The 21343-nt window shown below is 40.2% G+C and overlaps 2 protein-coding genes across 8 annotated transcripts in view; one reads left to right on the forward strand and one right to left on the reverse strand.

Annotated features, from left to right (window-relative positions):
* Positions 1–7569, reverse strand: part of GTF3C1 (general transcription factor IIIC subunit 1) — a 42100-nt gene extending 34531 nt beyond the window's left edge. For all 4 annotated transcript variants that reach the window (XM_031052178.2, XM_034065351.1, XM_013129940.3 and 1 more), the window contains exons 1-6: positions 7349–7569; positions 6435–6644; positions 6091–6267; positions 2852–2995; positions 2200–2296; positions 1617–1740 (exon numbers count right to left, since the gene is read on the reverse strand). In XM_031052178.2, the coding sequence (XP_030908038.2) occupies positions 1617–1740; positions 2200–2296; positions 2852–2995; positions 6091–6267; positions 6435–6644; positions 7349–7569 (973 nt within the window). The remainder of the gene's footprint in view (positions 1–1616; positions 1741–2199; positions 2297–2851; positions 2996–6090; positions 6268–6434; positions 6645–7348) is intronic.
* An 89-nt stretch (positions 7570–7658) lies between these two features.
* KATNIP (katanin interacting protein) overlaps positions 7659–21343 on the forward strand; it is a 60045-nt gene continuing 46360 nt past the window's right edge. For 2 of the 4 annotated variants that reach the window (XR_004081045.2, XM_013129951.3), the window contains exons 1-7: positions 7659–7896; positions 8535–8611; positions 9054–9223; positions 13648–13733; positions 16543–16677; positions 18729–18990; positions 20091–20243. Coding sequence is in view for 3 of the 4 variants with exons in the window: in XM_013129951.3 (XP_012985405.2) it covers positions 8550–8611; positions 9054–9223; positions 13648–13733; positions 16543–16677; positions 18729–18990; positions 20091–20243 (868 nt within the window). In the remaining variant the exon portion in view is untranslated. The remainder of the gene's footprint in view (positions 7897–8534; positions 8612–9053; positions 9224–13647; positions 13734–16542; positions 16678–18728; positions 18991–20090; positions 20244–21343) is intronic. The other 2 variants (XM_031052212.2, XM_031052213.2) reach the window with 2 other exon arrangements.

Genomic DNA, 21343 nt, shown 5'->3' on the forward strand with positions numbered 1-21343 from the left:
ATGTCAGTGTGAGGAAGTAAAACCAAATACAATATGGTGTAATACCACTCAAAGACAGTCTAAGAGAGAAAATAAATTTTTGTCAATGACTATGCTCAACAGGGTGACTAAAGCTACCCCTGTTGTGCAAGCCCCTGTCTACTGAGACACACGCTCAAACTAGAATGCATTAACTATGTACAACAGATATTTTGTAAAAATCAGATTATAATTTCCCTCATGTATTTTATTTTATTCTTATCTATTCTAGAATATTTTTTAGGATCTCTACTGCCTTCCTGAAACTATGAACTCAAATTCTCTTGTGTAAAACTCCCTCTGATATCAAGGGAAGGAGGTGAACCTGTGTATTTTGTGACAACTGAAGCTGACCAATCACTTTCTTATTTACTCAGTAAGAAGTGATAGATTTCTTTATGAACCACGCTAGAAGTTGTACTTACTTTTGGCTGTTGCTTATCTTTGTCCATAATACAATTTCCCTACAGAGAGGGATTTCCCTCCTCCACACTTCAAATATTTGAAGGAATTTGTTGTTTTAATCAAAAGCCTTAATACAAGTCTTTGGCATCACTTCTGTCTTCTCAAAGTGCTCATATTTTTATTGACACTTGTACTTCTTCCTTTATGATCACTTCTATGCAATTTGCAATGATAAGTTCATATCCGATTCTTTTTTCATTTTCACAAATAGTTCACTACATTTCTGAAAAAAAACCCACACTGTTTTAGAACTATTTTCTTTTTAACTCTTGCAAATCTGACTCTTGGGATTTTCTGTAATTAAAGATTTGATTTAGATTTCCTTTAGTATTAATTGAATTGGTGATACTATCCTTCCTCATGCTTTCTGTAATTCCTGTAGTTTTTTCCCTATGCAAGTTTTATTGGCATCTTTTTCTGAGAGCAGTTGTTCTCTTTAGTTTCCTCTCTTCATGTTTTTCTGCTCATCTTTGTCTTTCCACTGCATGTTTGGAAGTTATCAGCAGTTCTTGCAAACCTCTTAAATTTGAATTCAAAACTAGTTATGCATTAAACTATACCCCAGTAGACTATGGCTTTTTTGAATAGTACTTGTTGGCTATCTTGCTTACTTCAAGAATTCCAAGGTAGTGCTGTAGAAGCTTACTTTCGTCATTTGATACTAAACTTTCCACAGAAACTTTGCATTCTCATGACTTTCAGCAAAAGTCAGAATTTCAGCAAAAGCTGTAACTAAGATGGTCTGTTTCTTTAGCTTATTTCATAATAGCCTTTTTTGTTTTATGTAACTTGTAATATATTTTTGTCAAGTTTATTGATTTGCCATTCAACCAGAAAGGTCAGCAGACTGCTCTTTGTTCCTGCTCTCTGTATTGGTGTAAGCAGTTTTATTAGGAGTCAATCAACTGAAACAGCTTAAGCTGATACACAGCAAACTTGCCTCCAGTCATTTCTTAAAAACCTGGAACAAACGCCTAATTCAAGTGGGCTGCAGTATTCTAGCTTTATTAACACATTTCTCCACATAATTGCATAGGCAGATTTTCACTTATACATCTTTTAATATTTGAAGCTTATAGATAGAATGGAACCAATGTAATTACACAAAAAAGAAAGCAAAGACATGATTCTACCTTTCTTTGTCTTGTAGGGTCCTCCGCCAGGGTGTATGTCTCGTAATGGGATGGATACTACTTTGGCTAGGCCAGCATTCATCATATATTGGTACAGACGTTTGAAGGTTCTTTCACAAAGACCCTAACACAAAGAGAAACGACAAAAGTCATTGTAGCCAAAAAGTCTCACCTGTAGGTGATTAGTATCAAAAACATTCATACTGCCTCTTAAATCACAGTATTGTGGAATAGGATATAAAAGAAGGATCTGAAATCCTGCTAGTGCAGACACTAGGCAGAGCACAAGAGGCTTCTGGAGTGTGTTCTATCCCTCTGACTCTGTCCAAATAAGCAGCAGCACTGCAAGTCAGAATTGCATGATGATATCCACTGACAAAGTTTTCCGAATCTGTGGATTGCATAGAACTCCTCCCTTATAACAAATAGCAACTTCATCTAGTAGGTTTTTAAGATCCTTCTTTTGATATTTCACCTCCAAATTTTGTGCAACTTAAAAAATCAGGCAGTGCAAATCACTGCCTTTGATACTTATCATCACAATTCTACATGAGTGAGAATTTGAAAGAGTAATGTATCTCACCAGTTCTTCCCTCAGGTTTCCTAATGTCTCCATCTGGTTTGAACGAGCACTTAGCATACTTGAGAGTTTCTCCATCAGAATATCGTATTTGCTCCTCCTAGCCAAGAAAATGATTTTACATGTAAGCATGCATACAGCTTTATAAACACAAGTGGTACCTTTACAAAGGTTGCTCACTAGGGAAAGTATGCTGAAGTGTTCTTAGATTGTTTTAGAAATTACAGGGTTTTTCCTTCTCTGAATAGCACTAAGAAGAGACTTCGACTGAGGTAACAGTGACTAGCCCAGGCTGTTGCTTCATTGGCAATCCACAGAAGTACAAGTTTCAATCATAAAGAAGACAGGAAAAAAAAGTCTATTAGAAATGCATGTGAAGTGAGGACACTCAAAATTAACAGAAAGATTAGTGACACAGTATGAAGAGTTAGGTTTATGCAGGAAGGTGAGAGGAACTAGAATACCCTTACTGTACACAGCTTCAAGACAAGTAAGTTTTAAATTGTCCAGCATTCAGAAAAGGAGTTAATGAAGAAACTGAGAAGAGTCAATAGCAGGAAACTGTGATGGTTCTGTGACAACAGAGCAATCTTCCATCATCATAAAAGGTCACAATCTAGTCAGGAAATCTTTGAAACACCTGACTGGCACATACCTATCAACATGAAAGCGAGTCAGAAGCAGAAGAATTGAGTGTTGCTGTGCTCCACTTGGTAGTCTTATGACATGGGACTGCATCGTTATGAGACCATTTCTGTCCAATACTCTTCGGTGATAATGAATTTTTCCAGCATCCACTCTAAAGAAAAGATGGCAAGATATCTATAGGCATAGGAACTGCTGCAAATCAATTCTAATTAATTCTAATCCCAAACCACTTTACCTAAATTACCTATGGTCTTGGCAACATATGGTAATTATCAAAATGACAATCTCAAAATTAGGAACAGCCAAAATTAAGATAACCTGTGAAACTGATTTTCATAGTTAATCCGATTAAACACACAGAAATACCTCCAGTTTTAACCTACAGTCCCTATGCATAATCAGTGTCACAGCATGGTTTAATGAGACAGCTGAACCATTATTGTAGTCCCATGCCCTCCTTCTCCATCCTCTCCTAACTCCCAGCTACAGTACAATCACAGCCCCCTTGCAATAACTTTGATATTAATCTCACTCCATTTTGAGCTGTTTTAAGCAACTGAACTGACAGAAAAGTACACACAAAATATTTTCCCTCTGCACCCATCATCTTAGTTACCTAAAAGAGCTTCCTAAGCGTCAAAAAAACAATGCCAGTGTAGTTTACAAGCTTCATCTCCTAAAAGCAGTGAATCCTTAGCAGCAATGCTAATATTCTCTAGCACTCCAATACCAGGAATTGCTCAAGAGGCATGAGCTATGACAACTATATGGTTATAGCTATATTGTTACATATGCTATTATGGTTACAGCTATATTGTTACAGCTCAGTGATCACTGTTAGCAGTGTCATCACCTGGGATGTACGTAGGAACCCCTAGGAGGTTGTCCTGTGCAGTAAGGGACAACTGAGCATGGCAGATTCACAGCAATGATGCCAAGAGGAAGCACTGATACTCCCAGCTGTATGGGGAGAAGCAGCAGGTTCCAGGTTCCATAGCTCCTCTATCCACAAATACATGGTCTAGCTTGGGTAACTCAGGCTGCTGTTCAGATAACAGAGGAAGATGCTGTGAATAAAAGACAGACTAGGGACAACGTAGGTCCCCTCCAAAAGCTATCAGGAGAACTGGCTACCCGGGATTTGGAGAAGGCTGAGGTTCTGAATGACTTCTTTGCCCCAGTCTTCACTGGCAAATGCTCTGACCACACCACCCAAGACTTGGAATGCAAACGCAGGGACTGTGAGAATGAAGACCTTGGGCCCACTGTAGGAAATTATCTGTTTCGAGACTGCCTTGAGAATCTGAACATGCACAAGTCCATGGGACCTGATCAAATCCATCCGTGGGTCCTGAAGGAGCTGGCGAATGAAGTTGCTAAGCCACTTGCCATCATATTTGAAAAATCGTGGCAGTCAGGTGAAGTTCCTGATGACTGGAAAAAGGGGAAAATGGATGACCCAGGGAATTACAGCCCAGTCAGTCTCACCTCTGTGCCTGGCAAAATCTGGGAGCAGATTCTCCTGGAAGGCATGCTAGGGCACATGAAAAACAACAAGGTGCTTGGTGACAGCCAGCATGGCTTCACTGAGGGGGAATGTTGCCTGACCAATTTGGTGGCCTTCTATGATGGGGCTATGGAACTGATGGACAGGTGTAGAGCAGTTGATGTCATCTACCTGGACTTGTGCAAAGCATTCAACACTGTCCCACATGACATCCTTGTCTCTAAATTGGAGAGACATCAATTTGATAGGTGGAGCACTCGGTGGGTAAAGAACTGGCTGGATGGTCGCACTCGAAGAGTTGTGTTCAATGGCTCAATGTCTGGCTGGAGACCAGTAACAAGTGGTGTCTCTCAGGGATTGGTGTTGGGGCTGGTCTTGTTCAATATCTTTGTCACTGACATGGACAATGGGATTGAGTGCACTCTCAGCAAGTTTGCTGATGACACCAAACTGTGTGGTTCTGTTGATACGCTGGAGGGAAGGAATGCCATCCAGAGGGACCGTGACACACTTGTGAGGTGGGCTGATGCCAACTTCATGAAGTTTAACCATGCCAAGTGCAAGGTCCTACACCTGGGTCAGAGCAATCCCAGGCACAGTTACAGGTTGGGCAGAGAAGAAATTCAGAGCAGCCCTGTGGAGAAGGACTTGCGGGTGTTGGTTGAGGAGAAAATGAATGTGAGCCAGCTTCAGTGTGCGCTTACAGCCCAGAAAGCCAACCGTATCCTGGGCTGCATCAAAAGAAGCATGACCAGCAGGTCAAAGGAGGTGATCCTGCCCCTCTACTCTGCTCTCATGCGACCTCACTTGGAGTATTGTGTGCAGTTCTGGCGTCCTCAACATAAAAAGGACATGGAAGTGTTGGAACAAGTCCAGAGGAGGGCCACGAGGATGATCAGGGGACTGGAGCACCTCCATATGAAGACAGGCTGAGAAAGTTGGGGCTGTTCAGCCTGGAGAAGAGAAGGCTGTGTGGTGACCTCATAGCAGCCTTCCAGTATCTGAAGGGGGCCTACAGGGATGCTGGGGCTGGACTCTTCATTGGGAACTGTAGTAATAGGACAAGGGGTAATGGGATGAAACTTAAACAGGGGAAGTTTAGATTGGATATAAGGAAGAAATTCTGTACTGTGAGGGTGGTGAGGCACTGGAATGGGTTGCACAGGGAGGTAGTGAATGCTCCATCCCTGGCAGTGTTCAAAGTCAAGTTAGACAGAGCCTTGGGTGACCTGGTTTAGTGTGAGGTGTCCTTGTCCATGGCAGAAGGGTTGGAACTTGATGATGTTAAGGTCCTTTCCAACCCTAACTATTCTATGATTCTATGCTACACAGCACAAAATCTGGGTACAGAAATGGGCATCCAAGAATCTCTTCAGAACTTGGGAAGGATAAGATGCCTTAAGAAAAGTAAATGAAAACCATAATTTCACCCAAATTTAAAGAAAAAGTGATTAGAGAAAGCAAGAACTTCTACAAATTAGAAACATGTATTAACCCAACAATCTCTGGTTCCATGAAAAAATGTCAGGTAATATAATGAACTCAAGGAAGAGATCAGTATGCTTTAAGCAATACAGGCTCTAACAGCCCAGTGCTCCTGGTAGTAAGGATGAGACACTATCAATACAAACGAGAGTTTAAATCAATACATAGGAAGTCTTAAGCGGAGTGATCTTTATAGACAGCCAGTGGAAACTTATTAGCTTTGATTTCATTCGTATAGCAAGACATAAACTTACTTGAAAGCCCCACTGTGAAGGTCCCTCTGAAGCTCTCCTTGCCACCTAGCACGGCCTAAACGCTCCAGAATACAGTAGGAGAAATCTGGGAGCTTTAAATCAGGGTCCCCCTCCCAGCCTATCAAAGCTCTGTAACGCTGGTCTTGGGAAGCAACAATGACTAGCTTCTCTCCCCATCTACAAAACAGTAGGGAAAGAAATTATTATTAGTGCAATAAAAACAGAGATCACTCCCCCCCCCCCCCCCCAAATCACCACACTTGATATAATCTGCACAGACACAGTGAGGGCTAAATTTTAAAACTGAAGTTAACAACCTTTATAGACACAAAAATTTCACTCACTTTTCAATAGCTTCTCCATAAGTATAACAAGGCTGCAAATCCTTCGTCCTTATTTGATCAGTGATATCTACTCTCTCTTTAAAATACTGGCAGGAACCTTGGATGCCATCTTTATTATCCAAAATCATGTGGACAGGATAAATATCATCCAGAGGAACAGGATCTCTTTTGGTTTCTAGTATTCCTGTTTCAAGGTCTATTTCTTCATATCTGAAAAGAAATCACAGAGCCAACATTTAACCGAGAAAGATGAATTTGGAACTGAAATATAACACAAACAATGCTGATATCTCTATGAAATATCTTGGGAAAAATGAAACTCTCTCGAAACCTCAAAGCTGGAAAAACACAAAGCGCAGAGGTGCACTCCTTGAGCACGACCAAATTTTATCAGTAGGCAGAATGTATGAAGCAGGAGAAGGGGAATACATTATCCGACCTTCAAAAATTCAAGGATATTTAAGTGGTGGGAATAAAAGAAACACATATAAATACTAGTTGCAGAAAAGTAAAACAACGGGTACATCCATGCTGATGTATTCTGCTTGTAGATAAGTGGCAAATAGTCATTTGACTACTTACTCGATCAGAAATCTAGTCAGTCAAATAAAGTTGACTATTTGAGCAGAAATCTAGCCAGAACTCCTGCAGAGGCCTCCCGCAGAGCAGGCTTCAACCCCCCCCTCCTCTCTGCCTGCCGCCAACCAGCCCCCTTCGACGTTCTTTCAGCTAAACCCGAGCGGCTCCGGGGAACAAGCAGAGGCGGCACGAACAGCTACCGCGGAGACCGAGGAACCAGCCATGCCCGATTAACACCGTAGGGAAGCGAGCCCTCCCTGTGAGGCACCCGGCCCAGCGGGACAAGGGAAGCGCGGCAGCGCGGATCGGCCACGGTCCCCTGGCGCGGCCCTCACCGGTCGTGCAGGCGGAGCGGCGGGCGCGCCAGCGGCAGCAGGTAGAAGCTGACACCGGGCTGTGAGCTGAGCGCGGCCCAGAGGAGCTGCTGCGTGGCCGGCTCCAGCGGCAGCGGGAAGGGCGGCGAGCGGGTGCCCAGACGGTACCACAGAGCACCCAGCGTGATCCCGTCCAGCCCCTCCAGAGCCACCTCGTCCAGCACTGCCCATAGCGCCTCCATGCCCACCACAACTTCCGGGCCGCGCGAAGGAAGTGAGATCACCTCCGCGACGGTAACCAAGGCAACGCACAAACAGGGCCGCGGCGGGGCGGCCTGGCTCGGCCTGGCTGCCCCTCGCCGAGTTGTGGCTGGCTCTGTCCCCGGCGGGGCTTTACGGCCGTTCCTCCCGGGCCCGGGGCTGTGCCGGCGCTGCGCAGGTACAGTGCAGGCGGGCGGGACGTGCAGCCCAGCTCTGTCGGTCGGGAGAGCTGTTAGATCAGCCCGCACGCTGCGTTACCTCCGCCGGGCCGCGGAACGAGCAGTACTGTAGCAACGAGCCCGCAGTCGGTAAGAGATCGAGTATGTTTAGAGTGGGGTTTGGTTGTTGGTTTGTGGGTTGTTTGTTTTTTTTTAATTTGTTTATTTGTTTGGTCGGCAGTGGTTTCTTTCTTTCTTTTTGTTTGGTTTGGTTGTGTGTAGAACTAAATTGAACGTTCTGGCAAGCTTAAGCTTCTGAGAGTGTAAGAGGGCACCCTACAACAAGTTGCAGCAGTCACTCTGGGATAATTGGTGGAGATTGCTGGAAAAGTTCATTTTCCTGAAAGGCAATCAAGGGAAAATATTTTGTTAAATAATTTAAATGTATACAGCCTCTGGAATAAATAATAATTAATTAATAGAATTAACACAGTTCTAGAATTAACTGACCTTATGAGCAGTAGCAATTCATCTTACAGTTGAGCTTTGGACATGCCCTTTTCAGCTTGTGCCCCATAATTGATTTGATTGTCAGTTCATGGATTATAAAACAAATAAAGTTTCCTCTGTTCTTCAGGAATTTCATTCACTGCACTGACAACTTTATGCTTTGTAGAAGGAACTTGTTTCAGTTAATGGCATTCTTGTCTATTGAGGGTGCAAAGCCAGTAGTACTCTGTAATAAATAATTTCTATGCTTAAGTGTGACAATTAAATTCTTATTTCAGTTTTATACTAAGGACATGGTGACTAACTTTGATGAAAAACATGATGAATATTTAATATCCCTTCAGCAGAGAAACCGGTAAGATAACAGAATTGTTACCACCATTGAGTATGTAATATCTGTTGTGCACTAATATAGTATCTAATATCAGCAGTTGTGAAAGTTAGTGTAAGAGCTTGCTTTTTAAACATGTGATGCAAAGTTTGTGCCTTAAAACATTTGGCGATTCTCTTTTCTTTGTTTGCCAAGTGCATCAAAGTTCATACATCTAGAGGAGATCACAATATTTTTTTCAGCATTCTTGAAAATACAGACAAATTTATTAATAAAACAGGTTGTTTTTTTTTATGGCTTAAAGGGAACATTTTTATCTTGTGAACTGGAAACATTTTTCGGTTTTGGGACATCATATGGTTTGGGACATCATAGCGTCAAAGTGACATCAAACTATATCTGATTTTATGTGCATGTTTATCTGTGCACTGCATAAGGATGAATTATATTATCCTTTCTACTTCAGGTTACTGGAACGTTTAAAAAGAAAGGATCCCCTACAAATCAAACTGGAGCAGTTAGAACGAGGATTTTCTCTGTATCTGAATGGAGCTAATTCAGAGCGGAGAAATTACCGCAGAAAAATCAAATCACATGGTTGCCTTAAAAATGAGACAGAGACCACCAGGATAAATGGTGAGTTACATGGGAGTTTTCCAGAGATTTTAAACATTTACTCATCAGAGCTGTAGTTCAGTTGGTGAGGTTACTGATCAGGATATGATAAAGTAACAGCAGCATTTGAGCTTGGTGAAATGAAATTCCATGGGACTCTCATCAGAGTACTTAAGCTGATTGTATGTAAGAGGTGGTGTCTGCAACGCCCTATCAATTTCTCAGTTGATCCCTGACTAATTCCAAAGTTTAACTTCCCTGCTTCTCTATTTGTTAAACAGTTATAACTAAAGCTGGAAGATTAGAAATGTGTATAAATTGTCTGTGTCACATGATGGTAAACCTTTCTTTGATATATAACATTGTTAATAGGCTTTAAAATCTGATGGACTTCAGTGTTATCTAAGTCTGGTGTCCCGTAGACAAATTACATTTGATGACACAGACTATAATCAAATTATATCCAGTAATAGCTGCACTAAGCTCATAAATCATGTTTAAATTGTAATAGTTGTCAAAAAAAGACAGCTAAGCTTTATTTAAATATTTGAAGTAAAGAAAATCTACCATTTTCTGCCGGTGATTAGCTGGTTTTATTTAAAAATGTGGGTTTTGTTTCTAATTTAAGTCTGTCATAGAGAACAGTGTAGTGACAGGAATAATTATGCATGTATGAAGGTATAAAGTGTGAGCTTACTGGCCTTCTAATCTATTTAGCATAATGAAAATAAAGTTGATTTTACTAAATCCCTATGTAAAGCAGTTTGCCAGCCTTAGTCTGTTATCCTCACACTTGCTACAACCAGTCTGTTTTAGGCTGTATTTTTTTAATCTGTTGCTGCATAGATAGTGGCTGGTTAAGCTTTATTTTCACTTAAAATGAAGATAAAGGGTTTCAAAGGTTACTTGTATGATATCTTGTTACAATTGAAAATTCATTAATCTCAACAAGACTAGAAACTAACTTTTAGTAACTGTTCTAACAGTTACTCTAACTTCAGCATCTCTTTTTCTTTTACATACTGTTTGCTTTCGTGTCTAAGTGTGTTCAGGCTTAGCTGACTGCTATATAATTTCTTGCAGGCTATACAAGGTGGTGATAAGGAATCAGATAGCCACCTAGTTTCACTGTGCTGCATGAAAGGAAAAACTTGTGTAATGATGCAAAAGGGTCATGTTACAAGATATGTTGAAAATGAAGGAAATTGTGTGCTTCGTCACACTGGGATGTGTGACATCATTGGTATCTTGGGATGTACCTTTAGGTAACTACAGAGGGTGTAAAACAGTGTCTTTGACTTTTTTGGTTCAAAATTGTTCAGGGACATTGTGGCAGTAGCTGTAATTGAACTCTGTCAAAAGAAATTTCCTCTTACAGTTCTGCTATGTAGCTGTTACCTCTAAGCTTAACTGAAGTTGTTTATTTTTATGATTGCTTAATGCCATTTGATTCTGTTGAGGTGGAGTACTTCATTGTGTCTTAAGGACCTTTAAAGACTTCAGTGGCAGTCTGTTCCTTTCCTCAGCTCCATCAATGTAGAGACAGTAGCATTATCTCTGTAAAAGAGAATTCAGTGTTTTGCTGTTTCTCAGCTATCCAGCGTTTTTTTGAAAAATACATGTGTATTTTAAACACATGTAGCTGCAGTGAGAGATAGCAACTGAATCATCATCCTGTCATTTTTCTTCTTCTGCTTGATTTTGCCACCAGAGTCCAGAGTGGGAGTCAGTGGTGATCCATATAAGCTTCTTGCCTGGAGGTAGTACTTTAGTAATTTGTGGTCTGTTTCATTTCTAGTCATTTCTTCCCCATGACTGAATATGATTTTACTTACAGAAATGATTTCTAGCTGAGATACAGCACTAAGTTTTCTCCCCTATCCATCTTCCATGAGAGTTATTGCATCATTTATTACTTCTAAAGTATCCATCTATAGGATTAGTCTTCTCTGAAAAATTAGGAATGTGTAATACTTGGTAATACAGAATGGGCACATATCCCTTCTTGTGGTTCCTGAAAGTGTCATCATAAACATATTTGTCTGGACCATTTTCTTTGTCTGTGTTCTCTAGGAGTCATTAATACTAATAGTGATTAATCAACTTTTTGCATTTACTTAGGCTTAGTAATTGAATTAAATTATGGGCTTATAAGGTAGTGAAGCTTGTCTCTAGGTGTACTGTTATTTCTTTGGGTGTGTAACCTAGGCATAGTTTCACAACCATGGGTGTACTTCCAGTGAATGTCAGTGTGGTCACAAACATGTGGCTTAAGAGTAGCATGGAATCTCCTTTGATTACAAGTATTATTTTGATGATGTACTACTCAGTTCTTGGCTACTAGAATAAGCACTGTCAGCTCAAGTCTCCAAGGGAATGACACCCGTGAGCCTATTTTGTATGCTGAAACAGGCAGTGGTTGGTATTCAAATCTCATCCACCACATGAGAAGGATTTTTTTGTTCTAAAGTAATGTTTATAGCACAGATGACTAGCTCAGCTTCATCAACTTCTGCCTGGGAGCTATTGTTTTTCCTGGTTGAGAGAAACCTGGTGACATGAAACCATCACAAAATACACAGTTCTGAGAACCACATACTCAGCAGTGGTAACATAAGACCTACCCTGTCCCTTTTTCCTACTTAAATTTGTCGCACATGTGTGTGGCCTTCTGGGACGTTGCTTAGAAGAGACAGGTTGCTTAGGAGGTGAAAGATGTTTCTAATTCTGTCCCAAAGCAGTGACTGAATCAGACTTCACTTCTAGCATTGTAATCTCAGGACAGCTGACCCTCAGTACCAGAAGACCCCCATAGTAATCAGCACCAATGCTAATGACTGCAGAGTATTTCAGGAGTTACTTAAGAATAGCGTAAAGGAGTAACAATACCTCTAGTTAGAAGGGCTATTTTTCTTCCTTGGAGCAGTCCATTCCTTTTCCCCTCTGTTCTTAGTCCTGTTTCAGGCCTAAGAGATACGCTTTGTGCTGAAGCAGTAGAACATCTCGTTTTTCTTGCCCTGTAATTTTATGATCACTGTAAATTGAGGAAGGCATACACTGTTCTCCGAAGAATGGTCCTGCCCTGTGCCTGTTGTATCTGCTTGTACTAGCATTTGTGCAATCTCATGGTAAACCAGATTGCACAAGTGACTACAATTAAAAGTGTTCTTTCTTCTGTTTTTCCTCAGTTAAAACTTGCCCATGTGAATTCTCTGAGCAGTTCACTTCACAGGTGTGTGTTGGGTTGTCCGACACAAATAGAAAATGTAGTATTGAAAGTTGTAATGAGCAACCTGATCTAATTTTGAAGTAAGCCCTGCTTTGAATGGAAGGTTGGGCTAGGTGACCTCCAGAGGTTCCTTCCAAACTAAATCTTTCTGTGAGTTTATGACCTACGTAGGACAACTGCTTCTTTTATTGGTAGTGCCAGTTTCTGTTGGCTTAGGGTGACCATTAAATTATGGCTTAAAGAAAAGAGGTTTTGCATCACCTGTTTTTCTCCACTGAGAAGAAATGGAAGCTGTAAATCTACCTTGCACATAAGAGGAAATAAGATGCTTTTATTTAGGATGCTCTTGAGAGTGTTAATGGTGTCCTTGTTCCACTGAGGGTGCTGATGTGTCCTGCAAGATGCTTGTCTCTTTGTCTCAATCAAGGTATCTTCTGGAAAAAAAAAAGTTGTTACACTGTAAGTTGGGACCATTTCCAGCACAGGAACCCTTAGTTCTCCTTGACCATGCATAGAATTTTTGCAAAAGTTCTGGAACCAATTTTTTCTTGCCTTAGAAATGAATGAAAATGATTGTGTGTCCTTCACTTATTTTATTTTCACTTATAGAATGCACTTATTGTATGTCCTTCACTTGTACATGAAAAACCCTTCTCTGCACAGTATAATACCTAATACATTCTGCTTAATTTGCCAATCTCTTTATGTTTCTTTAGTTTGCTAGTAAACACACACAGTATTCCCTTATAAACCCAGCACATTACCTATTGTTCACCAGGACCTGTCAGAGTCTGCCTTCAATAGCATGGGTTCTGGGATCAGCTGGCTTCCTGAGATGGGTTACTGTATACCCAGCTAGGAGTTAGAATAAATGATGTGCACCCCTATTCTAGAACATAATTCTATCCTTCTGTATCAATGAACATGGGGCTTCACTTGCTGTTAAGCTAATGTATCTTTAAACAATTTATTCTCTGGAATACACATGATGATGACTGTTCCTGAAATGCTTCAAAACTCCTGCAACTAATACACAGCTAGCCAACATCTGAAGTGGATTGCCTTTTCGGTTGTTGATACCATTTGCATGTCAAGCACTTACTCTTCTGTTCTTTTCTGGGGTGTGGCGGGGGTGGAGGGGGAAAGAAAAGAATGCAAACTAAGGTATATATTGTCAGATATTGTCTTTCTGTTTTGTCTTGTCTCTGTTCTGAAGAAGCAGCCCAGCTAGAAGAGGAAGAGTTGCGAGAACACAGCATACAGACTGTACCAAGGAAAATACAACGCAGAGGTTGGCTTCAGGTAAGAAACAGCTTGAAAGAATGCATCTCTGAACTGATTCTTATATTGTACATAATTCTAGGGGAAATTGATTGCAACTAGTAGATAGTGGGTAGCTGGGACTGTTGTAGAATCTGAGTCTTGATTTGGTATGGATACTGAGTGACAATTGATTGCAACTAGTAGATAGTGGGTAGCTGGGACTATTGTAGAATCTGAGTCTTGGTTTGGTATGGATACTGAGTGACAATGTGAAATGGTATCATGATCAGTTTTGTGTTTGCTTTGAAGCCTGAAGAGGCGAATCTCATTGAAAGGTCTGGTTTTAGTGATGACTGTAATAGAAACCTCTATAGCCTTGACATGACTAGCTCAACCTGTCCTCCAGCAGAATAGCCACTGCTTGACATCTCTGATGGCAAGCCTAGAGAGCTTATGAAGTGCAAAGGGTAGAGAAACTCATTTTGGAGAAATATCCCTGCCTGTCACTGCTGTTTTGCACCCTGCAATAGTACTAAGGGGCACAGAGGTGTAATTTGTATAGCTTGAGTTGTACTTTGTGACAGGTTCTTGTAGATCGGAAGAAAGGAAGATTCATGTAGATAATAAAAATCCCTGCTGATAGATAATACGGTCCCTGTGCATAAGAAATTTGAAGCCATTAGGTACATAGTTATTGGTTCCCTGGAGAAACATCAATGTTGTTTTTTTTTTCCATCTGGCCTAAAGAAGGGTCTGACTTAAACTGTCCTAAATGTGAATTCTGAACAACTGTGACATGTCACCTGAGTAATTACCCTGATTAGCAATTGCCACGGCTAGATATCAGATCCGTGCTTGAGTGACTGAGGATCAGGGGTCTGTGTCACTGCAGATCAAGTGTTCATATCATGCAGGTTTTCTTTCAGCAAATACTGCATATTCAAGTTTCAAGGCTGCATTACTTGTCACCCTTACTGCTTAGTTGAATTGATTTTCTCAGCTAGCAGCTAATGTTCAAACAGTTAAGTGTAAGCTGTGTTAAGGTACGCTATACGGTGATAAGACAGACTTATTGAAGAATACATTCTATCAAAAGCGAGGCTGCCTCAGGATATCTGTGCTCCTGGCAGTTACAAAATGTTAGGGGAGTGTATGAACACCAGATAACTAAGTTTAGAATCAATGCACAGGTTTCTGGATCATACGTTAACTTTAGTGAAACAGTCCTCTTTTGTTGTCTGCAACAGAATTCAAAATTGTGAAAAACAGATAATTCTGTGGTACAGAAAGATGAGTTTCTCAAATCTTCTACCCCTCTTCAGCCATGCTGGAGTTAACTGACAGTGTGCATACTTTGATTGCATCCTAATTATGAAGTAAAACAAGTTAATTTGAATGACTTTCACAGCCGTGTCTGACATTTACAAAGGCAATGAAATCTTCGTGCTTGAATGCTTATGGCAGAATATTTCCCCTCATATACACATGAGTAACACATCTTCAAAAACCCACAGTTACTTCAGGTAGCCATTTTCATACACAGACATTACAGAATCACAGAATTACTGTAGTTGAAAGGGAACTCCTGAGACCATCTGGACCAATCCCTGTGCTCAGGTATTCCAATGTTTGATCACCCCACAGTATTTTTTTTTTCTTCTGTTCAGATGGATGTTCATGTTGGGTTTGGGGTTTTTTGTTTTGGTTTAGCTTGGTTTGGTTCTTTTTTTTTTCTTCTTTTGTTTGTTTGTCTTTGTTTTTTTAAATCTATGTTCATTGCCTCTTGTCCTGTCAGTGAGCAGATACCTGTCAGGAATTTATACACTTTGCTGACACACACTCCCACCCCTGAGCCTTCTTTTCTCCAGGCTGGAGAGTCCCAGCTCTCACAGCATCTCCAGCAGAGTATCTGTGCTTGTTGGCTTCTTAATCCTCTGTACACTCTAAAGATCATCTATATAGATTGCTTGAGCCCTGCTATGTTGTCTTTCCAGCAGATAACAGGCGTGTTAAAGTACTCCTTGAGAAAAAGGGTCTCAGCTTTTTGAGGAAGGCCTCATCTACTTCTTTCTGACCAGGAGGTCCATACAGATACCTCCTATAACAGCACCCATGCTGTCTGCCTGCTGGTTTTGACTGTCTCCTGACCTCTTCTTTGCAGAGCTCTGTATGTTCCAGCTCTCTCACCCATAAAGGATGGTAATTCCTTCTCACCTTCTCAGCCTGTCTTTCTTAAAGAGCCTGTATTCATCTGTCACAGCACTTCAGCCTTGTAAGCTATCCCACCATATCTCTGTGATCCCAATGAGGTCATACCCTGTAACTGGGTACAAGCTTCTGACTCCTCCTGTTTGTTTCCCTGTGTGTTCTCCATCAGTGTGGATGCATTTCAGGGAGGCAGCCAAGCACACCGGTTCCCCACAAGAGGCTTGAGAGCTCTTGCCGTAAGGTTGTTCCACCAGCACTTCTTTACATGCCTGTTTTTGAAGTGATTCCACTGCAGCTGTTTTGTTAATTGCTATGTCCCTAGTCCTATGAGTTTTTCACTTACCTGTTGAGGTGAGGGCGTGAACTCTAATGGGCACTCACTTTGGTGCAAAATGCATGATGTTTGCTGGGCCTGACCCACTCTGGGGATAGCAGCAGCAGGTGGGGCATCTGACTAGTACAGTTAAGCCATAACACAGGGGCCCATAGGTGAGCTAAGGGAGGACAGAAACCTTCTATGAAACAGAGGGGAAAAGCATCACTTGATCCAGATATTGTTATGTAAAATGTGATGATTATTCTTTTTGTACTGCTGGTAGCACAAAAGATGTCTAATTTCTTTGAATGCTGCTTTTAACAGAAAACTGTGGAGATTAAAACAGAAAAGGGGACTAAACTCCGCATTAAACCTCCTCTTGAGTACTCTGAGGATTTTGAACCTTATGAAAGCTTGAATGTGGAGACAAATGGTGATGATCCTCTCCCTTACTCCCAGGTACAATTGGCAGTTGCTTTCTGTTGTTCATGGTAGTGCAAATCGAAATGTGAATGGTCCTCGGTATCGGTCTTGACTAGAGCATTGAAACCCAGCATATAGATTTTCTTTCACAAGATGGTTTTGTATTAATGAGATGTGACATAAGTAAAAATTAAAAAACAAAGTAAAATTACTTTGAAAATCTAACCTCAGTTAGCAATACTGTATAACATCTTAAGTCCCATTTTAAAGAGGTAGAATATTGTCTCTGTTGGCTAGAACCAAGTTATCTCATGCAAGAAGACTTTTCCAGTTCACTTAATGGTTGTACACCGTAATGAATGTCATTCTTGGCTGTCAGGTTAGAGAAAGCTTAAACAGCAAGTTTTTCTGGGTTTAGGTTAGTTTTTGAATAATGTGCTAAAATTGTTATGTGTCATTGTTCTGCCTAACAGAAGTCAGAGTGAAGTTTTAAAAATGCTATAGTCAGTACAGTTGCTTTCCGTCAAGAGTTGTTCGTGTATCAACTCCATGGTCTGATAGTTCAGCCTTCCATTTGATTACCAATCATAGTTTGTTCCAACACACTTCACAAACTTCCTATCCCTAAGAAAAGAAAAGGAATAAATGAACAAAAATTTATGACGGTTTCTCTGACTAACCAATTAATGACATCAATAAAGCTTTTCTGGGTAATGGAGTGAGATCTATGTATGAAACTGTCTATACATCTTACCACTGCCATCAGACAAACTTCCCAAGCATTTTTTTCCAGCCTGCCTTTCCTATATTGCTTTTGAGCTTAGGATTTTTTTTCTTTACTCTACAAACCAGTAAGTTGTTTACAGTGATGGATGTTTCTAATCATTTATTTGTCTGTAGTAAGCTAAAAATTTTAAACCAATCCCCCACTTTTCTTTGTATCCCAAATGGAAATATTTGTGTTTTCCTGAAGCTATAATTGATTTCTTGAATGTCTTGTTACAATACACATTATGAGGTTTCAAACTAAAGGAAAGCCTGTACAATTCCCTCTCAAACAGCTAGAAATATTAGTCTTGACTATCATAAGGACATGCTCAATATCAAGCCTCAGGTTGTTTATAGACCCTCTTTTGAATTTAAGTTTGCCTGCTCTTTGTAATATGTTTCTGTCAACACGGATTTCCTTACAAGGGTAATCTGTAGCAGAAGAGTAGCTTGAAGCTTTCATTGCAAACTGCACATGCACCGTCACAGTTCATTTGTACCTAATATAGCTTCAGGTTTTCATCTTACTCATACAATTTGCTTACCTATACTCATTTCAAAACTTTAATGCCAACAAAGTAGGGAAAAAAGTATTAAAGACATGCAAAGTCTTTTCCTTTTGCACTCATAAATGCACAAGGCTCTCCATCACCATCAATGCTGTTTGTGGCATATGCTGAGAGACGCAGGACAGTTTTTTCCACAGTAAAATTCAAAATAGATTTTTTTTTCTGAAAATCCTGTTAGTATTTCCACTTAAAAAATCTGTGCAAACTGTAAGCTTAGTCCATTAGACCACAACACTTTTCTACTCTTGACGTACAAACATGTACAAGACAGGATTATTATTATCTATACATTTGCTCATAAAGAAGTTGCTATTACATTAGCATTGCAGTCTTGTGAAGGCATTTGGAATATCTAGGTTGCGGCTAGTCTTCAAATATCAATCCACAAGAGAGAGTAATCTAATTGTGTGGTACTGGAAAAGTACATGCCTCTGCTTTCTCCATTACTTATTTCCTGTTTGTAGCTTATTCTCCTGAGTTGGTTTTGCACACGAAAATTCTTTGGCTTGCAGAATTTTCCTGCAAACATTCTGATGAGAAGGAACAAAGGTGTTGTAGGATGAATTTTCTTTACAAGTCCTCATCAGAGGAGTGAGGGCATGCCAGAGGAATGTGCATATTTTTAGCTGCATCATGGCTTTGAGTTCATGAGAAGATTTTCTTTCTCCAAAGGGAGGAAGAGCTTCCACATTTGTTTATTTTACAATACATGCTTGAGTTTTACTGACAAATCTGTTTGAATTGTACCAGGAATCAAGAAGAAGCTTGCAACTCAGCGTAGAAGAGAAAAGCATGGAAGAAGACTCTCTTAGTGATGAATACGACTCTGTTGAAGAAGATGTGTTTTCAGAACTGTCTTCCACTGAGGAAACAGTTACAAGCTTTGGAGGTCTTCAGCTACACAGCAGTAAATCATTGCAGAAAGAAGTTTCTGAACATAGGGATACTGGGGGATGTTCTGGCCTTGATTCTGACACCATTACTGTGTTGGAGTTTAGCCAGGATCAAAGTAGTGAGTCTGTGTATTATACACTACCACAGTACTATAATAATAATTCTTTGAGAGTATTACTTTTAAGGGAATTTCTGCTGATTAGTCATCAATGGCTAGTTGATATTCTCATGAACCTGTTGTTTTAATCTGATTTGGGAGACTTGCATCCTCTTACTACTAGAATATGAATTTTTTTGCAAAGAAAAAGATACAGCCCACTTCATACTCTGATAGCACGTGCTCTTCATCCCTCATGAGAGATGTAGTGATCTGAGAAAGCAAATCAATCTGGCTATCAGCCACTTCCTTTTGTCAGGTTTTCTCCTTTAGAGCTCTCAATGTGCAAACTCCAAACCAGTCCCTAGGTCTCAAAAATTGTTTAAAAAAAAACCCCACCTTGTAAAAGGTAGAACGTTCAGGCAGAAACCAGACCTTGATCTGCATTCAGTATTTCTCAAACTTCCATTCCCCCCTCATTTTGAGTGCATTCGTGCATTTTGGTTTGGGTTTGGTTTGGGGTTTGGGCTGTTGTATTTTTTTCCTTATCCACAGTTAATTGCTTAACTTAAGAGGAGCAGTCTTTAAACACTTTGAGAAAAGGAGTGTTTCTCTCAGTATCACAGAGGTGAGTGAAGTATGATGTGGAGAGGAGGCAGAAGAAGGAATAGGAGCAAGGGATGGAGCAGCAGTGAGAAGAACATCTTTGGGAGAGTGATTTTTTTTTTTGCCAGAGAGATTTCAAAGCTGGGATGCAGATGAACTACACCAGGCAACCCTCCCCCCTTGAAACTTCTAAATAAGACAACATTTTAGTCTTTATATAAGACGTCTTTTTTACTTTTGCTTTTCTTGACAATAATGCAGGTAAATAGCTGGTACATATGAGAGATATTTGTAACTTATAACAATATAGCTTATTTTGTTTTACTAAGTCTGTTCAAGCCTTGCCTATGTACTTCTATATCAATGGAACAGTATCAAAGAGAGAAAGGCAGGATGGAGGTTATCACTTTAACTATGCGAATATAACTTAAATAGGCAACATGCTAGCAGTGAGCTTTCCCTGGCTGACTGCTCCTAAATATCTCTGAAGTTGATTTTTCTGTCCCTTATTGCAGAAGTGAAGCCAGGACGAGTTCTCTCAGCAAAAAGAAAAGATGATGCTGAAATATACATTCCTGTCAGACCAGTCATGGTGAAAAATAAAATAACGCGGCCATTCTCTGCTGATTTCTTCCACCAGGAAAAAAGACATGAGAAAAACTGTTCTAGTAAGAAATAAGAATATATAATGTCAATCAGTAGAGTTTTTCTGCATTTTTGCCCTCTGGCTCAGATGTAATTTGAGCACACATCTGTTGTTATGTGATTTTTCTTAGCTGTTGTAATCTTTTTTTAATGTGTTTTTTGTTGTTGTTTTTACCACCTGGAGTGTTTTATCTCAAGTAAAATTGTGAGAGAGACCACAGCCTATATGCTTTTGTTTTTTGTTGCATATTTGCTATCTTCCTTCTCTTCTTCCACAGCGTAAGAATTTTTCCTCTCCCTTTCAGTCTTTGTGCTTGCTCTGGGTTTCCCACTTCCTTTATGGAGATCTGTTCCCTGTGGTATTAACAGAAATGTGGCTTCTCAAAATCAGCAGTTGATGCTTTGGAAGATTCTAACACAATGCATTTATAGCAGTAAAGGCCTAGTTTTACATGGCACAGCAAAATTAGCTCTGTTGCTGCTTGGGACTGTACTTGAATTGCACCTTGAACACTGTAGATCAGTCTCCAGTGCTGTGTAGGTGAGCTGGCATCTAGTACCATACTGGAAAATGTTTCTCCTGGACTGGCAAACACCATTTTGAAGACACTGCTGCTTATTCTAGAAATCTGCTGTTAAGGTGTGGTCTTTACTTGGGCTAAAAAAAAACCAAAAAATCAAACCCCCAAAACTCGCATATATAGGGCCTGAAATCATGGCTGCAGTTCTTATTTCAGCACAGTCCTTAACTGAACAATTCTGATGAACTTGAGTTGTGAAAGGTCTGAGATAAAGTTTTCAGATTTACCATACTCTGTGGTTAAGATAGTTCTTTTCAAGGAATCATCATGCAGATGTGTCCCAAGAAAGCAGTAAAACTAATGGCTTTGAAAAGTCAAAATATTAGTTTCTTAATTGGCAGAAAACGAAATTGAAGAAAAGCAGCTAATTCATTTTGGCTTCAGAATAAATCTTTGTGGTTTGAGACCCTCGCCCACCATCTGTCTGAGCAGATGCTTGCTTTGACCACTTTCCAAAGATGTGCATAGCATTTTCTCATTCTAATAGTGCTTGTTAGAAACATTTCTGTCCAACCAGCACTTTAAATCCTTAAATTAATTTC

The sequence above is a fragment of the Melopsittacus undulatus genome, chromosome 8 (assembly GCF_012275295.1).
Source record: "Melopsittacus undulatus isolate bMelUnd1 chromosome 8, bMelUnd1.mat.Z, whole genome shotgun sequence".
Taxonomy (NCBI): Eukaryota; Metazoa; Chordata; class Aves; order Psittaciformes; family Psittaculidae; genus Melopsittacus; species Melopsittacus undulatus.